General features: G+C 39.0%; 1 protein-coding gene across 10 annotated transcripts in view; it reads left to right on the top strand.

Annotated features, from left to right (window-relative positions):
* ATF2 (activating transcription factor 2) overlaps nucleotides 1-17,333 on the top strand; it is a 73,235-nt gene extending 55,902 nt beyond the window's left edge. For 7 of the 10 annotated variants that reach the window (XM_083348538.1, XM_083348540.1, XM_083348534.1 and 4 more), the window contains one exon: nucleotides 420-3,257. In XM_083348538.1, coding sequence (XP_083204664.1) covers nucleotides 420-646 — 227 coding nt within the window. In that variant the 3' untranslated portion in view covers nucleotides 647-3,257. Of the gene's footprint in view, nucleotides 1-419; nucleotides 3,258-7,661; nucleotides 7,718-11,069; nucleotides 11,491-17,223 lie in introns of those variants that run through there. The other 3 variants (XR_014490722.1, XR_014490723.1, XM_083348541.1) reach the window with 3 other exon arrangements.
* The last annotated feature ends 2,777 nt before the right edge of the window (nucleotides 17,334-20,110 follow it).

Raw genomic sequence — 20,110 nt, 5'->3', positions numbered from 1 at the left:
AAGGCAGTTTAATAGAACAGGAGCTTGCTCTTTTGTAGGACTGACTAAATACTAAACTCGTGGGGCGGCAGTTTGGATTAGCCTGCTTCCCAGCCAGGTGCATAGGTGTGATTGGCCCGCGAAGGCCCTTTGTGGAAAGACCCGTCTCCCCTTTGACTTCCAGTTATTCTAAGAGCAGCAGTCCAAGAAGGGCAGTGAAGCAAAGCCCAACGAAACCATTTGGCTGCTTTTCTCAAAAATGAAGGGAGCAAATTGTTTCATGAGGTAGCGTTAAGTGCTCGAGGATCTGCGCCACCTATTAAAGCCTTTTAAATGCTGTTTGTGTCAGAATTTCCAACCTGTAGTTCTTCGGATATCATACGATTGTTGACGCCTGTTTCGTGAACAAGGAGTAGAAATGCTGTTCTTCTCTTTTTCAGCAACAGATAAAGATGATAGCTCTGAAGACATTTCTGTGCCAAGTAGTCCTCACACCGAAGCTATTCAGCATAGTTCCGTCAGCACTTCTAATGGAGTAAGCTCCACCTCCAAGGCAGAAGCAGTGGCCACGTCAGTTCTCAGCCAGATGCCTGACCAAAGTACAGAGCCGGTGCTGTCACAGATTGTCATGGCTCCTCCGTCCCAATCACAGCCTTCAGGAAGTTGATCAAAAACTTAACTTTGTTTTTAGATATTCCTTAGCAGCTTCAAAGGGAAACCAAGGAAATAGCCTTCATCTAGGAAACATCTGTAGCTTAATAATTACTCATCTGTAAAATACAAACTTGAATTTGGCTTTGGAAGTTGGCAAACAGGAATTGCACAGCAGAGTTTAGTCTCTTCATAGTCACTTTGGTTCCTAAAACTAGGATTGCTTGTTATTTTCAGTGCTTGTCATGTAAAGTGTTGGTACAGTCAAAATGTACTCCTCTTTCATTTGATGGTATTCCAAAAATAATAATTAAGACCAGTCACTAAATACTCATCCCAAAACTGTGATCATAGTCTTGTAATATTTTATACCAAAGTTCTACATAGATTCCTTTGTAAAGTTGACAAGATCATAAAGCACTAAGCAAGGAGGGGAAAGACCAGAACAGTAAATTTGCTTTTAGTCTTTTTGCCTTTGTATTGTTTTGCACATTATGAGAAGAAAACATTGGGAAAATATGTTTGATTATATTGTGTAGCATTTTTTTTGGCTTTTTAACTTTGGAATTTTTTTTAAGAATTTTGTTCAACAGGGCCAGTACAGTATATGATATACAGTACTTTTATGCACATACATAATCTTGATCAGGGTCATTTTAGCTAGATTTTCTTTTTAATTGATACCAGTTTAGCTATCGCTTCCATTTTAAAATCAGGACTTTCATTTCTGACATGGAAATAAATTCTGTGGCTGTTCCATTTACAAAAATCAAAAAAGATAATGGACAGATGTTAACAGGGTTGAAAAATGGAACTGTTTTTCAAAATCAATGTAACTTGATATTTTGTGGTTTCTTGACTCTTAAAGTGAGAAGCTTTTGTGCGTTCTAATATGGTATGGGTGTCAAAAAAACTTAAATTCCCTCATCAAACAATTCAAGATTTCTTTCTCTTTTGGTTAATGTCTTGTAGCTGCAGGGTAACTTGATTTTATTCTTGTGTAAGCACTGTCATGTTTTTAGTAGAGAAATTTTGATACCTGAATGCGGGGAAGTTAATGATTTACCATACCTTGAAAACAATTACAGTATATGTGTGTGCGCGTATGTGTGCAGTATGCATGTGTGAGTGTACATGTAGATACAGGAGTGAAAAAGAGAAGGATGCAGTACTTTTTGCCGGCAATCTGTGCTTGAATGTTTAAAGATGCCTTCAATGTGATGCTGGCTTGAATAGGTGTTTGCAATTTTGAATTGTAATTTACTGTGTGACTTGGATAATTAACATTCCATGATATAGTTTCTGATGAGATGATGTAGGTACAGTTCTTCTCATTATCCAATCATCTGTAGGATACAGAGATTTTTTTTAAGGTGCCATTATCTGTTTTAATTCTGAATTTACATTAAAAACAACAGTATACTATTTTATTAAATTATAAAATTTCAAAATATAGGTCTGTGCATTCACATCAGTAAAACCTTGTAGATCAGTGAAGTAAATTACACAATGCAATATCTGGCAGTAAAAAAAAAACAGGAGAGGCCCATTATGTATATAACAAGCCTTTATTGCATTTATTGTGGGTTGTGTGACTTGTTTCTTCTATGCTTTGTTTTAACTTGGGGTGCCATCAAGTTATGGAGTCACAATTTTAAGTGGCAGCAATGACAGAAAACAACTTTATGGTGTACAACCAAACTTGGAACAGAAACTGGATGCAGTCATTAAATTGTGTATATATATATCATTTCAGTGCTTTTAAGTCTGATAATAAGAATTGACATATTTGTGTATTAAAGCTACAAGGAACAGGTTTTTGCATAGTTTGCAGAGAAGTACTGTAATTGTCTTTGCTTTATCAGGTGTTTTTAAAAGAACTGTAATACTGAAAGCAAGCTTAACAGAATGAAAAACCCAGAACAAAAACGAGAATCTCCCATCAACTGAAAGAAATCTCCACAGAGAATTGCCTTCATCTTAATTCTAGATGGTGGGGATGTGCACCCCAGTTGAAACCAATGCATCGTTGATAGGTGGCATTCATGCTTTTGTGAACACCTAATGTACGCACCTGCTTTGTGCTCCCTCCACTTTAGGCACAGGGTAAAGCAAGGGATCTGGACTCATTTCCCTAACTGAATTGGAGTGATATTCTCTCATTGTGAATTCCATGAACTAGGTAAGAATAATTTGGTTGTGTTTGCTCTGCTAAATATGATGGGCTGTACTGTACTCTGCCATCTCCATTTCTGTTCTGAAGCAGCTCACGGAATTAAATGGTGATGCCTCGGTAACAATGCCTGGAGCAATATAAGCCAATCCTATTTTAAAACCTTATTTAATGTAACACGGTGTTTTTAGTAACAAAAGTGTTGCTGTTGTAAATCTAAGTGCGTGTGAGGAGATATGTAAAATGATTTTAATGGAGGGTTAGTGAAAATCCTATATGTTCAGCAAAACAGTTGTACAACCATGGATTCTGTTTTAAACTGTATGTCACTACTTCTGTACTTTGCATTTGCGTTCCTTGAATTTGACATGTTTCACAAACTGTACTGTTTTCTTCACTGTGCAGTTTGCATGAGTAAAATCATCAAGAGAATAAAATTTATCTTTAAATTGTATTTGCTTGTCTTGCAGTTACGAGATTTCCTTACCAAGTCCTGCTGTTTCTCTACAACAGGGCATAGGGCCAGAGAATAGCATTCATTTCCTGCATAATTTTCACTGAAGCCATCGTAATGTTAACATACCAAGATATTCAAATTCTGAGAGGGCGTGTCTATGAGATTGAGCTATTAGGATATTGGTACTGAAAAACAAAAGTATTGAAATTGCAACAGTTCCCACTATTCAGAACCTGGAGAAAGATTTATGAAATTTACCATACTAATTTTTAAACAGCCATAATTCCATTCAGACTAAAAGAATTATAGTGATATAAACTTTTCCATATTAGATACCTTTTCCCAAATAATGTTGTGCTAAGTAGGAAGAGATTTACAAAGAGATGGATTTTATTTTTGCAAATAGAAAGTAAAGATCTTGAAATGCAAAGAGTACCATATTATCTATCATTGATACACATGTAAGTGCTTGCAAATAATACTCTATCAGTTTAGAAAGGATTCTAATGTTATACACATTTTTTAAAAAACTGAACAAATTTGCATTTATTCAGATTTTAACATAAATTGAAGTTTAATAACATTCTGTTTGCATGGAATTTCAAGATACCACACATTTAGCTCTGTAAATTAATGATGATAAGGCCTGTCCCCAAAACTATAACCATACAGATAGTCCTCAACTTACAATTTTGTTTCATTTAACAGTGGTTCAAAGTTACAACAGCCTTGGGAAAAGTGACTTACAACCAGTGGTGGGATTCAAATATGTGAAAAACCGGTTCTCTGTGTGAATGCCGCTTCCGGAAGTATCATTCTGGGCCTGGGCAACAAAAAATTAGCTACTGTTTCTGCTGAAGTGGTGCGAACCGGCTGAATCCCACCTCTGCTTACAACTGTCTTAAAAGTTATGACCATCACACTATCTCCACTATTACATGCTTGCAACTTAGGTGCTTGGTAACCGGTTTACATTTATGAAGGTTGCAGCATCTTGTGGTCACATGATTGTTATTTGGAGCCTTCTCAGCTGGCTTCCAACAAGAAAGTCAATTGGAGAACTTGGATTCCTTTATTGACCATGAGTTTTTGTTTAACAACTGCAGTAAAAAAACGGCCATTAGATTGGGTCTGGTCATGTGGTGAATTTTTTAATGACTGGATCAATGCAGAACCAACATTCAAATCCTAATTGTCATAAGTTGACGACTACCTGTACTAGCATAAAAATCCTAAGATGTCTATTGGATGTCTCATTTTTTGAACACTAGATATATTATCAAGGTATCTGTAAGAAATAATTCTCAAAACTGAAGCATATGCAGGTAGTCCTTGACTTACAACAGTTCCCCTAGTGCCCATTCAGTCATGGTGGCGCAATGGTTAGAATGCAATATTGCAGACTACGTCTGTTGACTGCCATGGATTTGATTCTGACCAGCTCGAGGTTGACTCAGCCTTTCATCCTTCCTAGGTTGGCAAAATGACCCAGATCATTGGGAGCCAAATGATCTCTGGAGGGCTCGGGACAGAGGACATTCCTCTGTCCTAGTCCTATTAGACCTCTCGGCGGCTTTCAATACCATCGACCATGGTATCCTGCTGCGGCGTCTCAGGGGACTGGGAGTGGGAGGCACAGTTCTTCAGTGGTTCTCCTCCTATCTCCTGGGACGCTCGCAGTCGGTGTTGGCAGGGGGGCAAAGGTCAACCCCAAGGGCTCTCGTTTGTGGGGTTCCTCAGGGATAGGTCCTCTCGCCTCTCCTGTTTAACATCTACATGAAACTGCTGGGTGAGATCATTAGTGGTTTTGGAGTTGGGTATCATCAATACGCCGATGATACCCAACTTTTTCATTTCGACCCCAAACCACCCCAGTGATGCCCTCGCTGTGATGTCCCGTTGCCTGGAGGCGGTTCGGGTCTGGATGGGGAGGAACAGACTTCAGCTCAACCCTGACAAGACTGAGTGGCTGTACATTCCGGCATCCCGGGACATTCAAAATGTTCCATCTCTTTCTATGGGGGGTGAGTTTTTACCCCCCGTGGATAGGGCTCGCAACTTGGGAGTCCTCCTAGATTCACGGCTTACTCTAGAAGATCACATAGTAGCCGTGACTAGGAGGGCTTTCGCTCAGGTTCGCCTGGTGCGTCAGTTGCGGCCCTATCTGGACCGGGATGCCCTGTGTACGGTCACTCATGCGCTCGTGACCTCTTGTCTGGACTACTGCAATGCTCTTTACATGGGGCTTCCCTTGAAGACCACTCGGAGGCTCCAACTGGTACAGAATGCGGCCGCGAGAGTTGTCTTGGGAGTTCCCCGGTACTCCCATGTTACACCTTTGCTCCGCGAGCTGCATTGGCTACCAGTTGTCTTCCGGGTGAGGTTCAAGGTCTTGGTGATGGTTTTTAAGTCCTTACATGGCATGGGTCCGGAATACCTTGGGGACCACCTGCTGCCGGCGTCGACTCCCCTCCGCCCTGTGCGTTCCCACAGAGAGGGCCTCCTCAGGGTGCCTCCGGTCAGAGAATGCTGGCTGGTGGCCCCCAGGGGGAGGGCCTTCTCTGTGGGCGCCCCGGCTTTATGGAACCAACTGCCGGTTGAGTTCCGGATGGCACCGGATCTTCGCTCCTTCCGGCGCGGGTTAAAGACCCATTTATTCGAACAAGCTGGCCTGGCCTGATGGGGGAACGTAAGGGTTTTAATGGGTTTTATATTCTGATTGTTTTAATTGGGCAATTATTTAATCCTTTTTTTAACTTTTGTATTTCTATTTATATGCCCTGTTCACCGCCCTGAGTCCTTCGGGAGAAGGGCGGTATAAAAAGTTAATAAATAATAATAAATAATAATATTTGAAAATACTGAATACTTATCTTTGTCTTATTGACAATTACATCTAGCAATCAGAACAAATTGAAAGTTCTCCACTGAACAAATTTTGAGAGCATGAAGATTTTTTGGTTGAGCCATGCCTGTGTACTGTTTATTTGCTGGGGTTTGTAAAACATGTTACTCCATTTCACTCCTGCTCTGTTCTGTTATTAAACACTTTAAGCGTTTCTTTCAAAAATTGAATTGTTTCTTCAACTACAGAAAGAGCTATCTTTCCATTTCTTTCTCTTTATTGTTAATCATCTGGCAGGCAGCTTTCTTAATTCTAAAGTGACAACGAAAATGCCTGAAGAATGAATGAACAAAGTATTCACTGTCAGACTTCCTATTTAAGAAACATTACATAAACTAGACATAAAAGGTGCTTTCAGGTTTAAAAAGAGATGGTTTTAAAGTATTCATTTGGAATATTGGACAATTAAGCTAAATGAGAGGAACCACAGTGTTTCCCATTATAGATAAGCAATCTTGTGTGTTACTATGAGAAAATTGTTACATTTCTCATTTAACAATAGATGTGATGGTAGTCTCTTGAGAAAAATGTTAGTTAAATGACTCTGAAAACTTAAATATTTTGTATGGTTTGTTAGTCTTCAATTTTCCCCTGAGAAGGTCAGATGATTGCTTTGGTTTCTACTCAATAATACAAATTGTGATTGCAGTATGTTTAAAATAAGAACAAATTGTATTATTTAATTCTAGTTAAATCAGTGAAATGCAATATTGCTTTTGTACATTGCCTAATGTCATCTTGAGGCTTTACACAAAATTGGTTAAAAAAAAACCCAAAGATGATGAAAGACAAGTTCTGAAGGAAGCCAAAGAATATAAAAAGTCTTGAAAATTGTGTAAGCAATAATACCAGCTTAAAAATAATGTTTCTAATAATAATATGTTTAAATGGCCTCAGAACAAACATTTGATGATTAAATATTAAAGCCCAGAGACCTTTGATAATGAAATTGACAGCATTATAAATTTAATAAAAATAGAATTAAAATAATATTCATTTTTAGTTTGTTTCCCATTTGCATGCAAGCATGAGCTTCATGTGTTTAAATGTTCACAAGACAGAGAAGCACCTTGTTTTCAGATTGGTGCTGCTGCCATTTCTCTTAAATGATTGGTGTTTTGTTTCATTTCATAATAAAAACTGTTCAACTTCTTGATGCCTGTTAATTCTGTTTAATTCACAAAAATTGCAGTACTATGTTGGACCATTTTGGGAATAAAAGATAGTCTTAGTTGGGGGCCTCCAAACTTGTCCAATTTTAAGACTTGGGGACTTCAGCTCCCAGAATTCCTCAGACAGCCAAGTTGACTGAGGAATTCTGGGAGTTGAAGTCCACAAATCTTAAAGTTGCCAAGTTTGGAGATCCTATTGTATGTATTGGTTGATGAGTATTAGATTCTATCATTGTTGGATGTTCCTTGACTCTATGAATTCAGTTGGCAGATCAATTTCTTTCTTATCCATGCGTGGAAATCAAATGTTTATATTTCATTCAGGTCAGGGAGACCATCTTGGATGAATTATTCACTTCTCAGTGAAGTAACAAGAAGTTGTAAGTATCTTCTACACAACCTTACTGAAATATGATGGCTTGGTGTTATCTTCTTTTGAGTTACTTTTTAAGGCTGCCTTCTCCAGTTTGTTGCCTTCTATATGAATCAAGTCTTGGAAATCCTACCCCAATTTTAAAAATTGAAATCCAACACAATTGGAGAATGTCAAGTTGAATTAAGGACACACTAACAAGTCCAGGAAGAGAAGGAAACAAAAATTGGTTGATCCCCATGTCTAATTGCAGCACAAACATATCCCTCTAATAATTTTTTTAAAAAATATGCCCCACGTGACATTGCTTCTTTCTCATCTCCACTCCAGAGTGGAAGGCGCTTAAAGTCATCTTAGTTGTTAAATTGTTATTTCTTCTCCTTTTTCTATTGAATCTGCTAGGATCTTCCTAGCTCCAATTAGTCATATTAGACGGCTGCAACCATCCCTCTCCCAAGTGGTCACGTCCCTGTAGAGCCATTTCTGCTTTTGCTAGAGGAGAGATTAGACACAGAAGCTCAATGTTCAGGTTTAGTGCTATTTTGAAAGACTGTAGACCTGTTTTTAAATACCAGTCTAGTTTCTTGAAAGACCGATAGGCTTGAGCTTCAAAAAATAAAGATGGTATACTATTAAAGAGAGCAAAGGAGAAAGAGATGGATATACTGGGGTGATTGCGGGGCTTCCCGACAGACTATCCAACATAGAGTGACAGAATGCATTAATAGAAAATACCCAGGAGATTTTAAGGACTTCCTCTGCGTAACAACGGTAGCTACTGACTGGATTTCCAAACTCGACATCAAACTTTGAAATGTTATCTCTGGTTTCCTCTTAGGTTTTATTACTGCTTCTTTTTAATTGTTTTAACTGTTTTAACTTGTAAATATGAAATGTTTTTAATATTGTGTGTGACCAGCCATACGCTAAATAAAATTTGGATAACAGTTTAGAACCCTTTGGGGGGAAAAAACAAAACTCTAGACATAAGAAATAACCACTCAGGTCATAATTTCAAAGCAATCCCAACCTCAAACTTTTCCCTTTGTCCTCTAGAAAGGCTACCAAATATTACATCTCAGGCACCCACCTAATCCTCCTCAATTTCTACCTCACCACATGTAAAGGAGACATTTTACTGCTGACACATGGCGTTTGGTGGGAGAAGAAAAAATAAAAACAGTAGATGCTTACAACAGCTTTCTTTATCTGCCCTATCCTTTGAATCCTATGTTTGCCACCCAGAGTCACAGGAGCAGATGGGTGGTTATGTAAATCAATATTATAAATTATTATAGACAGCTCCAGGACTAATGGAATGTGTGTCATTAAGTCCTAAATATGACAAACTATGTGACACATTCCACAAATCTCCCCAAATTCCTTGGTATAACATACTGTAAAGGTAAACCTATTGAGGATCTTTCACAATATCAACAATATTTTGTTAATACTGATGTCGTACAGGAGACCCATTTCACTAGGAGTCTAGTATTAGACTGATACTAACATTGCTGCAAATTACAGCAGCATAGATATAGTATCACTGCTTAAATAAGAAGGGAAATCACCCTGGCAAGGTATAAAATAACAAAGCCTTAAACTCATTAATGGATGTTATTAAGCATGAAAGAAACTAACCTTTTACAATTATGGTCTTGGTGCTCTACGCTGGTGATGGCGAACCTATGACATGCGTGTCATTTTTGGTGACACATTTAGAGACCACACAAAAATGCAGTCCCTGGACCCTCTGGAAGTTGCACAAGAGGGTCTTGCTCTGTGTGGCCGCTGAAGCTTCTGGAAATCAAAGCAGGAATGTTCTTGCATGGTTTTCAGAGTTTTCAGAGGCCGCTTAAGAGCAGGACTCTTTTGCAGGACTTCCAGAGGGTGCCCAAGAGCACACCACTTTTTCATGCAGCCTCCAAAAAAGCACAAGAGCCTCCAGAGGCCACACTAGTGGTGTGCAGTCGCACAGCCTCTGCACCCCCTGCAAGTCATGCAAGAGGGCCCACTCTTGTGTGGCTTACGGAGCATCCAAACAGAGTGCAACAATGGGGTGCAATTGCCCATCCTTTTGGAGTCTGCAAAGGCCAGGCAAAAGCATTCTCTGAAGTTTCCAGGCCTCTGGCAGCCCAGAGCTGCCATGGATAGAGATCATTTTTCTGAGAGACAAAGACAAATAAAAAATTTACAAATACATAAATATTAAATTGATATGCCACCCGTCTCACAATCTAAATGCATGCGGCCCAGGACTCCATGCAGCCCCACAAGATCATAAGCATTTAACATGTGATTTATGTACATTATACATTTTGTATGCTGCCCAAGACAATTCTTCTTCACTAAATGTGACTCAGGCACAACATAAGGTCAGATCTGAAGCAACTCTTTGTTATAAATTGCATCTCTCTCTCTCTCTCTCTCTCTCTCTCTCTCTCTCTCTCTCTCTCTCTCTCTCTCTCTCTGTGTGTGTGTGTGTGTGTGTGTGTGTGTGTGTGTGTGTGAGAGAGAGAGAGAGAGAGAGAGAGAGAGAGAGAGAGAGAGAGAGAGAGGTGCCAGTAGAGTCAAGTTAGGCATTTTTTGAATTTTTGACACACCAAAAAGTTCACCATCACTGCTCTATGCACTAGTGTTCCTTTCCATGATAATCCCCACTTTCTTAGCTATTGGTAGGGTGTCAGATTAAATGGTAAGAAATGGTTTCTGCCTATTAAAGGTCATAAATCTTTTTTCCCTCCCAGAAAGGTTACAAACCATAAAGCGGTGTTCCAAGATATTTGACATTGTATTTGATGCATTATAATCTATCCTCTGAGAGTGTAGCTTTTGAAGAAAATACAGTGAGATGGTGTGGGAGAGCTTGTGAATTTACAAGTTAGAAGCTTCCCTAAATAGCTCTCATTTAGAACAAGAGATCAATACGGCCAGCAAGACCCACAGCCAAGAAGGTATTTGAACCGAAGCCAGTTTAATAGGAGTAAAATAGGACTAAAATTTGTTTTCAATTTTTAAATACTTGGTGTCAGCAAAGTTCTTGTGCTCAGCTGAAAGTTCTTTGGGCTTGTCTGCAAAGAATTTTATAACAAATTGAAGCCTAATTTTATCCCACAAAACACAAGCCTGCCCGTGCTTTTTTATTTATCTAAGTAATCTCTTTAAAGATTACAGCCTAAGCTTTTATGATTAGACCATTTCATCAACTGTCATCCTAAATTAGTTAGTATGGATTTAGAAAAGAAGGAAAAAACGTGCAGTTGGGGAGTTTGGTAAATGAATAATCACGGGGTGGACTTTTTATTATGCCACACACATTATCCTGCAAGACAGTATTTACATAACTTCCTTTGCTGCAGGCTCAGATATGGAGAGCTTCCAAAAAGAAAAAGACGCTCCTGGAAAAAACAACCCTCAACACACACATCTTTGAAATTGGAGCTTGCGTCCAAGTTCCACAGTCCCCTTTAAAGCTGGTAATAAGTGATGAAAGCAACCATTATTCCCAGTATTTTTAATAAGACAGGATGTTTTTCATGCTTTTATCCAGGATCAAACAGAGGAAACAAAATAGCTTTATAAATTCTAAAGTACGCTCTAAGGTAAGGGTAAAGGTTCCCCCGCACATGCGTGCTAGTCATTTCCGACTCTAGGAGCTGGTGCTCATCTCCGTTTCAAAGCCGAAGAGCCAGCGCTTGTCCGAGGACATCTCCGTGGTCATGTGGCCGGCATGACTAGACGCCAAAGGCGCACGGAACGCTGTTACCTTCCCACCGGAGTGGTCCCTATTTTTCTACTTGCATTTTTACGTGCTTTCGAACTGCTAGGTTGGCAGAAGCTGGGATGAGTAACAGGCGCTCACTCTGTTATGTGACACTCGGGATTTAACCCACCAAACTGCCGACCTTCTGATCAACAAGCTCAGCGTCCTAACCCACTGAGCCACCGCGTCCCTTTAAGTACGCTCTAAGTGGCTCTAATTCCTGACATTAGGAGGCTGACAAAATTTGCCCACCTATGAATCGACATAACATCAGATGAATGTTTCAAAAGACAACGAGGCGTTGGGGAAGGGGGGTGGTTTGGGGTGGGTGGGTTTTGGGGATATATATTGTAAAAAATTTTTGTAAAACTTTAATTAAAAAAAAAGACGAGGCGTTTTTAAAAGTTAATATTCTCTGAAAGTAGGTTTTCTTATGTTAAGATTTTTATGTTTAAATCATGTTTCATGCACTGAATTAGAGCAGTTGCACGGATTCAGGAGGCCTTTTGAGACCGTAACTTGGTTTAAAATGACCTTGAGGAAGAGAGCATAAGCCAAATAAGAAGGCACAGAAATGTCAGGCCAAGGGATTATTTTGTGATACAGTAGTAAAGAAATGCAGATCAGGGTGAAAGTAAGTTTATGGCATCAGCCTCAAGGCCTAAATTCAGGCGAATTCTTATTTTTGTTACAGAGAAGGATGTGTTCCGTTTATGCAAATGTAATGAATTATTCCTGATTGGCAGAGCAATTTTTTTTAATCTCCTATATATGCCTATCTACTGTCAGGAGTCTCAATCAGTTTAGCTGAGAACTCAGCGAATACACTTTTAGGTAATTTAATTGTTTCAGATCTCCATGCTTTTATAATGGATTGGGGGTTTTTTTCCACAACTATCTCACATAATGGAATTCACCAGGGTCTTCTGAGATGGCTTCAACCATCTTTGAGATTAAACACAGGGACCACGTATTATCTGGTCCTTAAGACTAAATCATTTGAGCATACAGGCAACAAGATAAATCCCACAAGGGAAAAGATTATTCAGTTTGTAACTCCGTATTGTTCATCATTCCCAGTTGCAGGAAGCAACTAAACTCTCTACTTGTTTTGTGATTGCAATCCGTTCCTTTAATCAGAAGTGAAATGATCACTAAGCGAGACAGACAGACAGACACTGGGAAAATCACTATTTGCTGCCTTCTCATTTAATAAAGATCTCTCATATAGCTACTCTAGCTTTACTCTCACTTTGGCATGTGTTAACAGGTGCACAAAATTTGATCATAAATGCATATATTGGTTGGCTTTTTTAAAAAAAATGTCATACTTCCAAACAGTCACCAAACATAGTAGCCACTAAACTAGGAGTGGCAATATGCAACACTGAATATGTAGCATTCCTGCAGTAACAGCCAAAACCTCTGTCAAGCAAGTTTGGAAATAAGTGAGTTATCAATCAGTTCTGCACCATCCCAAAAGATACCATCATTTGGGTGTAAAACCAAACTTTAGGTCTAAAGATTAATTTGTTCTTCCACTGCAGCCTTTTTTCAGTGCAATCCCCAAGATTTAAAACTACAAACCAAGGTATTCTATTCAGATCTGTAAAGAAAAAAAATCGCTTTCCAAAAGCCTTTCACCCTTTTACTTGGATCGTAAAAAAATGTCTGAGACATGCAATAGGACCATAGGAAATTGTGCCCCATTTAATTAAAAACATGGTCACATAAGTCATTTTAATACAACTTTACAATGTCTTGGTAAGGCCACACTTGGAACGCCACATCCAGTTTTGGTCACCACAGTGTAAAAAAGATGTTGAGACTCTAGAAAGAGTACAGAGAAGAGCAACAAAGATGATTAGGGCAGCGTTTCCCAACCTTAGGAACTTGAAGATGCGTGGACGTCAACTCCCAGAATTCCCCAGCCAGCATAGCTGGCTGGGGAATTCTGGGAGTTGACGTCCACGCATCTTCAAGTTCCTAAAGGTTGGGAAACGCTGGATTAGGGGACTGAAGGCTAAAACATATAAGGAACGGTTGCTGGAATTGGGTATGACTAGTTTAATGAAGAGAAGGGTGAGGGGTGACATGATAGCAGTCTTCCAATATCTCAGGGGCTGCCACAAAGAAGAGGGAGCCAAGCTATTCTCCAAAGCACCTGAGGGCAGGACAAGAAGCAATGGATGCAAACTAATCAAAGAGAGAAGCAACCTAGCACCTAAGGAGAAATTTTCTGACAGTTAGAGCAATTAATCAGTGGAACAATCTGCCTCCAGAAGCTGTGAATGCTCCAGCACTGGAAATTTTTGAGAAGAGACTGGAGAGCCGTTTGCCTGAAATGGTTTCTTGCCTGAGCAGGAGGTTGGACTAGATGACCTTCAAGGTCCCTTCCAGCATATTATTATATTATTAATAAATATACTAATAACCATTTTGGAGACATATGTAAGGCTGGTATGTGATCCTCTATACCAGGGGTGTCAAACTGCCGGCCCGCGGGCTGGAGCATCACGGAGAAACCACGCCCATCCCATTGCCGGCAATGGGAAAAAGTTCCGATACGTCGCACGATGTCACGTGACATCGCGAGTTTGACATGTCTGCTCTATACCCTATTTATTAAACCCTACAAAATTCTCATAATTTGGCAACAGCTTCCTTCAACTAGAGGTGTTCCGGGAAAAAATGTTCCTAGAAAGGATCACCCACCCCAATATAACTCCTACCCACCCCCAAGGGGCACCCATGTCCCTCTGTGAAATGCACTCTCTCCATTAAAGTAAAATGGTCACACTGAGGGTTTTTTTTTCTTATTAGCGATAGAGGAAGGACACCCAGCCTATTTAGGTATTTAAAAGTAGAAAGCAAGAGGGCCTTGCCTCTGGAATGAGTGGAATCCCATTGTAGAATGCCCTTTATTTTTCACTCCATAAAATAACCTTCATGATAAATCCAAAGTACTATTTTTCTTTAAAGAGTTCTCTTCCTTTGAAAACTGGATATTCCTATTTCTCTATGTTTTGAAATGAAGCACCATCTAGTGGCAAGTAAAAAATATTCCACAGAAATGCATCTTTGAAATTTCTAGGCGTTTTCCATGATTAGGGATTTCTTAAATGGAGCTATTTCAACATAAAGACATTAAGACATTTTAGCTTTGCTTGTGAGGAATCTGGTTAAGAGGTCTGTCTGTAAATCCTGAAACCCTTGAACAAGCTGCTTCCATTCTGAAGGGCCCTGAACAAGGGAACCTTAGTGAATCCTCCTCATCTAGCAATAGATCTGAGTAAATTTCATCTTGCTATTGTATAAACTCATAAGATTTAAGATGGTAACCTATTCTGCCTCTGCCTCATTTTGTGAAATTTCAAAATGCTTCAGTAGGCAAGATACTGATACCACCAAACCAGTTTTTAATCATTGTATATTACCATTATGGCCAAGTTGCCGTTGGAGAAAAAGTGGTTTTCACTTCCTAATTATTGTGCAGATGAATTATATTTATAATCTTCTCCTGAATATAATTTTCTTCTTCTTCAAAACATGCAGACACTCTGTGGAGAAGCCGCCAAACCTTTGGTCCTGAACATTAGATTTGGGAATATACAATTTGTATATACAATTTATTTATTAACTACGTTTCTAACCCACTATAGTCCAGAATGCACATGTGTTTGTAGAGTCCCTCTTATGAAGCTCTTGTATCAATCTGTAATTAGGATTTCAGGGTGGTCTGCATAGCACACCCTCCATTTTTTTCCTTTACAGTAATAACTCTATGAGATTCAACAATAATTTAAGCACAAAATCACTAAGCGAGTTTCATTCTGGATGTCACAGGTTCTTTGAGGCATACCCCAAGTCAATGGGCTCTAAAACCTATCAGAGCCAACAGAACCACGGCAGGTCCTTAGGTAACACACATGCAAGCATTCAGAGGCTAGTACTCACTGCTCACTACTCCACTTTTTCCCACTTCTACTAAACCTCCTCCTATTGCTTCTCCATCTACTAATCCTTGTGAGCCCTACTGCTGGAAAACAATATTTTTTTTCCTACCTGCTTTTACTTAGACAAACATACATCCCCTCCCCCAACACTAACACCGCCAGCTATCTCTCTGCTCAGCTTTTATAGCCAATAGTTGCTGTGTTGGCTGAGAAAAAGTCTTAAAGGGACAGAATGGAAGCAACACAGGTGCTGGCCATTTTGTAAGCAGCCTGTCCTCTCACAGTGAGGATGGATTTAGATGAAGTTTTTGTGATTATGCACCAATATCTACAATACATTGGAATTGGCTATGTCCATGAGTGTCCAAAATGTTACAGCCAGCAGAACATTATGACTAAAGTTCCACACACATTTCTAATGTGTACTTGGATCACACCCTGCGGATATCTCTCGAAGAATTCAGAAAAAAAAACCTTACTCCAATACAATATTAATGTATAACTAGTAAAGAAAACCTATCAGCACAAAGGTCAGCAAATTCTAATTTTGGGGTATTTCTCAGACTGTGTACAAAGGAGAGGGGGGAAAGAAACAGAAACTGAGAGTGGGATTATTTTTCTCCTGCGTTTTATGTTCTGCTTCCCTTGGCCTTTCTCTTCAGTTGTGGGAGGAATAAAACCAAATATGAGGGGTTGTTGCTAGCGCTGATGTTACCTAGTTTGAGTAATGCAAGAAAACAACCAAGCTCAGAGAGCACCAAAGACCCCTTATTTCAACCCTGAGCTACAAATAGTCTCTATTGGTAAAACCAGATACACTAACACATTGCTGATATTTTTCAGGACTAAATAGCATCCTAGCTCAGACCCTGTGGGTAGATTCATTTTCCCTATTCAGTTGTCCAGAAGTTTAATTTTAAAATGTGAAGTGGATGCAATATCTCTACTGCCAAAAAGCAGTATGAAAGTGTTGTGCCAGGCACTGTATATAAACACTGGTAGTCTACTGTATGATACTGTTGCTGTTCAGTGAACCTTTCAACAGGCTAAGCTATCCTATTGCTTTTTAAATTATCCAGGGACATGTTACTGCTGAAATAAATACAGAGCACAAAAAAAAGGAATATGGATATCAACAGAAGAGAACGCAGTGTCTCATCAGGCAGTAACCTTTGGCAGGAGAGTCCGTTTATACAAGATTAGAATGTCTACCGATGTGTTAAGAATGTGCAGCTTTTTGCAGGAATATCTACCTTTTTTTTTACTGCAACATGGTCTTCAAGAATAATCAAGAGGCATTAAGTCAGACCAGAGTTTCCCCTGGTTCAATGTCTCTTGCAAAAATAGCTCCTAGGGTTCACTCAAGCATTATCTGCTTTTAAAAAGTCACTTGCAAGTCACCTGAAGAATAGTTGCAAACATATAACCACCTTGGTAGTTGAAAACCCCAACCTGGTAATAAATATCTGGTGGGGCTAAGGGACTAACACTGTACTACGTAAGGAAATTGCAGAAAGCCTTGAAAAATGCAGGTTACTTCTATACACATGTATCTGGTTTTCTTTAGTTTGAAATATTATGAAATCCCTTCTCATATGAATGTGTAAACATAACATTCACTGAAGGCAGAGCATGCTTATCATGATTTATTGGACAGTTGGGGCCCGGCTTAAGAGGAAAAGTAAATAAGAACAAAACCCTTTTCTAAGACATTTAGTGGCTAGTCCTCACTCTTGTCCACCCATCCCCAGCCCACAATTGATTTGTCATTATTTTTCTTCTCTATGCTCTTAGCAGATCATCTTCAAGATACGTGCAATATAACCGTATACCTTTCCAAAATTGGAATGTGAAGCAACAAGATCAGCCTGTTTGTTCAGATTGGCATATCAGGGATTGAAAGTATCTCTCCCTCCCTCCCTCCCTCCCTCCCTCTCTCTCTCCCCATTTCTGTAGAGTGCAGATTTACAATTCCTTAGTCTGATGGCTCAGTGGGTTAGGACGCTGAGCTTGTCGATCAGAAGGTCGGCAGTTTGGCGGGTCGAATCCCGAGTGCCGCGTAACAGAGTGAGCGCCTGTTACTCGTCCCAGCTTCTGCCCACCTAGCAGTTCGAAAGCACGTAAAAAAAATGCAAGTAGAAAAATAGGGACCACTCCGGTGGGAAGGTAACAGTGTTCCGTGCACCTTTGGCGTCTAGTCATGCCGGCCACATGACCACGGAGATGTCCTCGGACAAGCGCTGGCTCTTCGGCTTTGAAACGGAGATGAGCACCGGCCCCTAGAGTCGGAAACGGGGGAACCTTTACCTTTACCTAAGAATCATTGATTTTTCTTATGACTATTCACTTCCCCTGCTTTTCTTGTCACACTGACATCCCCCTTCTGTGTATTCATATCTCATCGACATTAATCTTTTCTCCCCTTTTTCTGTGTGCCTGCTGTGAAAAACGGATCCATGTTCTTTCATACAGAAAAACCATTGGGTCTGAGAACATTCAATAATTTGTCCTAATTTAGAAAAAGGGACATCTTGTGTGGCTGTTAACATTCTTCCCTGTAAAAAAAATGTTAGCGTGATCTGTCATCCTATTCCAGGAGTGCCCCATGCCAGTGGGTCCACAGAATGGGTCTTGGTACTTTACAATTTAAACATTCCAAGGTAAAACATCCATAGTACAATAAATTACAAATGTGATAAAAACACATATTTTTTTAAAAAAAAATATGAAAAGCCAACAACTTTTTGTAATTGAGTAGCAGAAGACAGAATCTGAAGTTGTATGTATAAATGATGAACATATTATTACTAAGATATATAAACTTATTAAAATTTGAAACAAAAAAATAAATAAATGAAAGACTATATAATAAAATGGGCTAAATACTTTCAACACAATATACTGGGAAAAAGTGGTTAAAAGAATTGTAATTTGTATTATGTTACATCCTAAAAGAACATTTTTATAAAATGATGTACCATTAGTATATGACTCCAGAAAAGTTGTCTAGAATGTATAAAAGTACTTCACATTTATGTTCAAAATGTGGACATCATGAAGGGTCATTTCATCATGCCTAGTAGACTTTAAAAATCCAGAAATTTCTGGATTCAAATGAATAAAATAATACAAAGAAATTTAAAGATCAACATTCAATTGAATCTAGAACTTTTCTTTCTCTCTCTCAATGTATGTGTGTGTGTGTGTGTGTGTGTGTGTGTGTGTGTTTAGAAAAGAGCTATGGAGTATTATTTTTATATATGATTACTACTGTGAGACTATTATACTGTAAGTGCAAAAATGGAAAGCCTCTGAAATACTGACAACAGAGAAATGGTTGGTGAAAATGACAGAACTAGTAGAGATGGCAATATTAACTTGTTTGATTATAGAAAGATGAACTACTAGACATAAAGATGAACAACTAGACATATCAGTAATTTAAAATACCTTGTGGAATTTTTGCTGGAAAAGAGAAAAATGAACTTGTGATTGATTGATTTGAAGATTAGAAAGGGTAGCTTATGGAAAGAAGAAAATTATGATGTAACTTTGGAGACAGAGGGCAAAATATAAGTGTATTTATAACTGCTGTCAAGATCCAAAACCACTTCTTTATCTTTTCTTTCTTTCTTTTCTCTCTTTCTTTCTTTCTTTCCTGTTTCTCTCTCTATAGACAGACACACAGACACAGACAGGCAGACAGACAGAAAGACATAGTAAGCCACTCAGAGTTGCCCTGTGGTAAGATAGGCAGCCAATAATTTGAATCAGTAAAAAATAATAAATTAACTTCAGGAATAATTGGATTTACAGAAGGAGGCTATAGAATAAGCATAATCACAGAGAAACACTATATCATCACTCCATTCCCCAATTCTGCAAAAAATGGTGAACCAATAGTTGTTTCACTTAGGATTTTCAAATTGGGTGGGTAAAATCCAATTGGAAAATATGGTCCTGTGCATACCTTTTTAAACTCTGAAGCACATACATGACTTCTGAGTTTAAAACCAACATTCAGATTTTAAACAGTGCCAGTTCAAAGTCTGTAGTACTAGTGTAATATGTTTTTGATGATATATATCAGCTAATATCTAGTGTGTGCATTTTGGACCAATTGTACCTTTGTTAAGATATTTAAATTTAGTAGCTGGAGCAATGGGGTTGTGGAGTGAGCCAGAACATACAGTTGTGGTTGATTGGTTGAAGCTGGCTCCTGTGTGAGGCAATCTGCACTATGATTGTTTGCTGTGGATGTGGAGGGAGAGTTTCCCATTTTTCCCACCTTTTTCTTCTATGTGCCCTGTATGCCCTGTGATTTACCTGATGGTTTGCCTCATGATGCTCCTGTTTGCTTGACTAGCTAGTTTGCTGTGTATAAAGTTGTAAAATATATTTATTTATATAAAACTACAAGTTCATGTCAGCATCTCTGACTACATTTGAACAGCTGCTGTGCAATTCCCTGACAACCTTTCTGGTACTCTTCAGAGGCAACTCCATGTAAGATACATTGTGGTAGTCCATATAAGTGGTGATGCTGGTAAGCAAAGACACATTAGCCATGGCCTTCTACTTGCCCATTCAGCCAAGAAGAGACTTGCAGGTAGGAACCTGCTCTCATGAGTTGTGCCATCCCATCAAAAAACAATTAGAAAAACTGTCAGAGCATCCTGAT

This window comes from Vipera ursinii (genome assembly GCF_947247035.1).
Source record: "Vipera ursinii genome assembly, chromosome: 1".
NCBI classification, from domain to species: domain Eukaryota; kingdom Metazoa; phylum Chordata; class Lepidosauria; order Squamata; family Viperidae; genus Vipera; species Vipera ursinii.
This window is presented reverse-complemented; position numbering and strand designations above follow the sequence as displayed.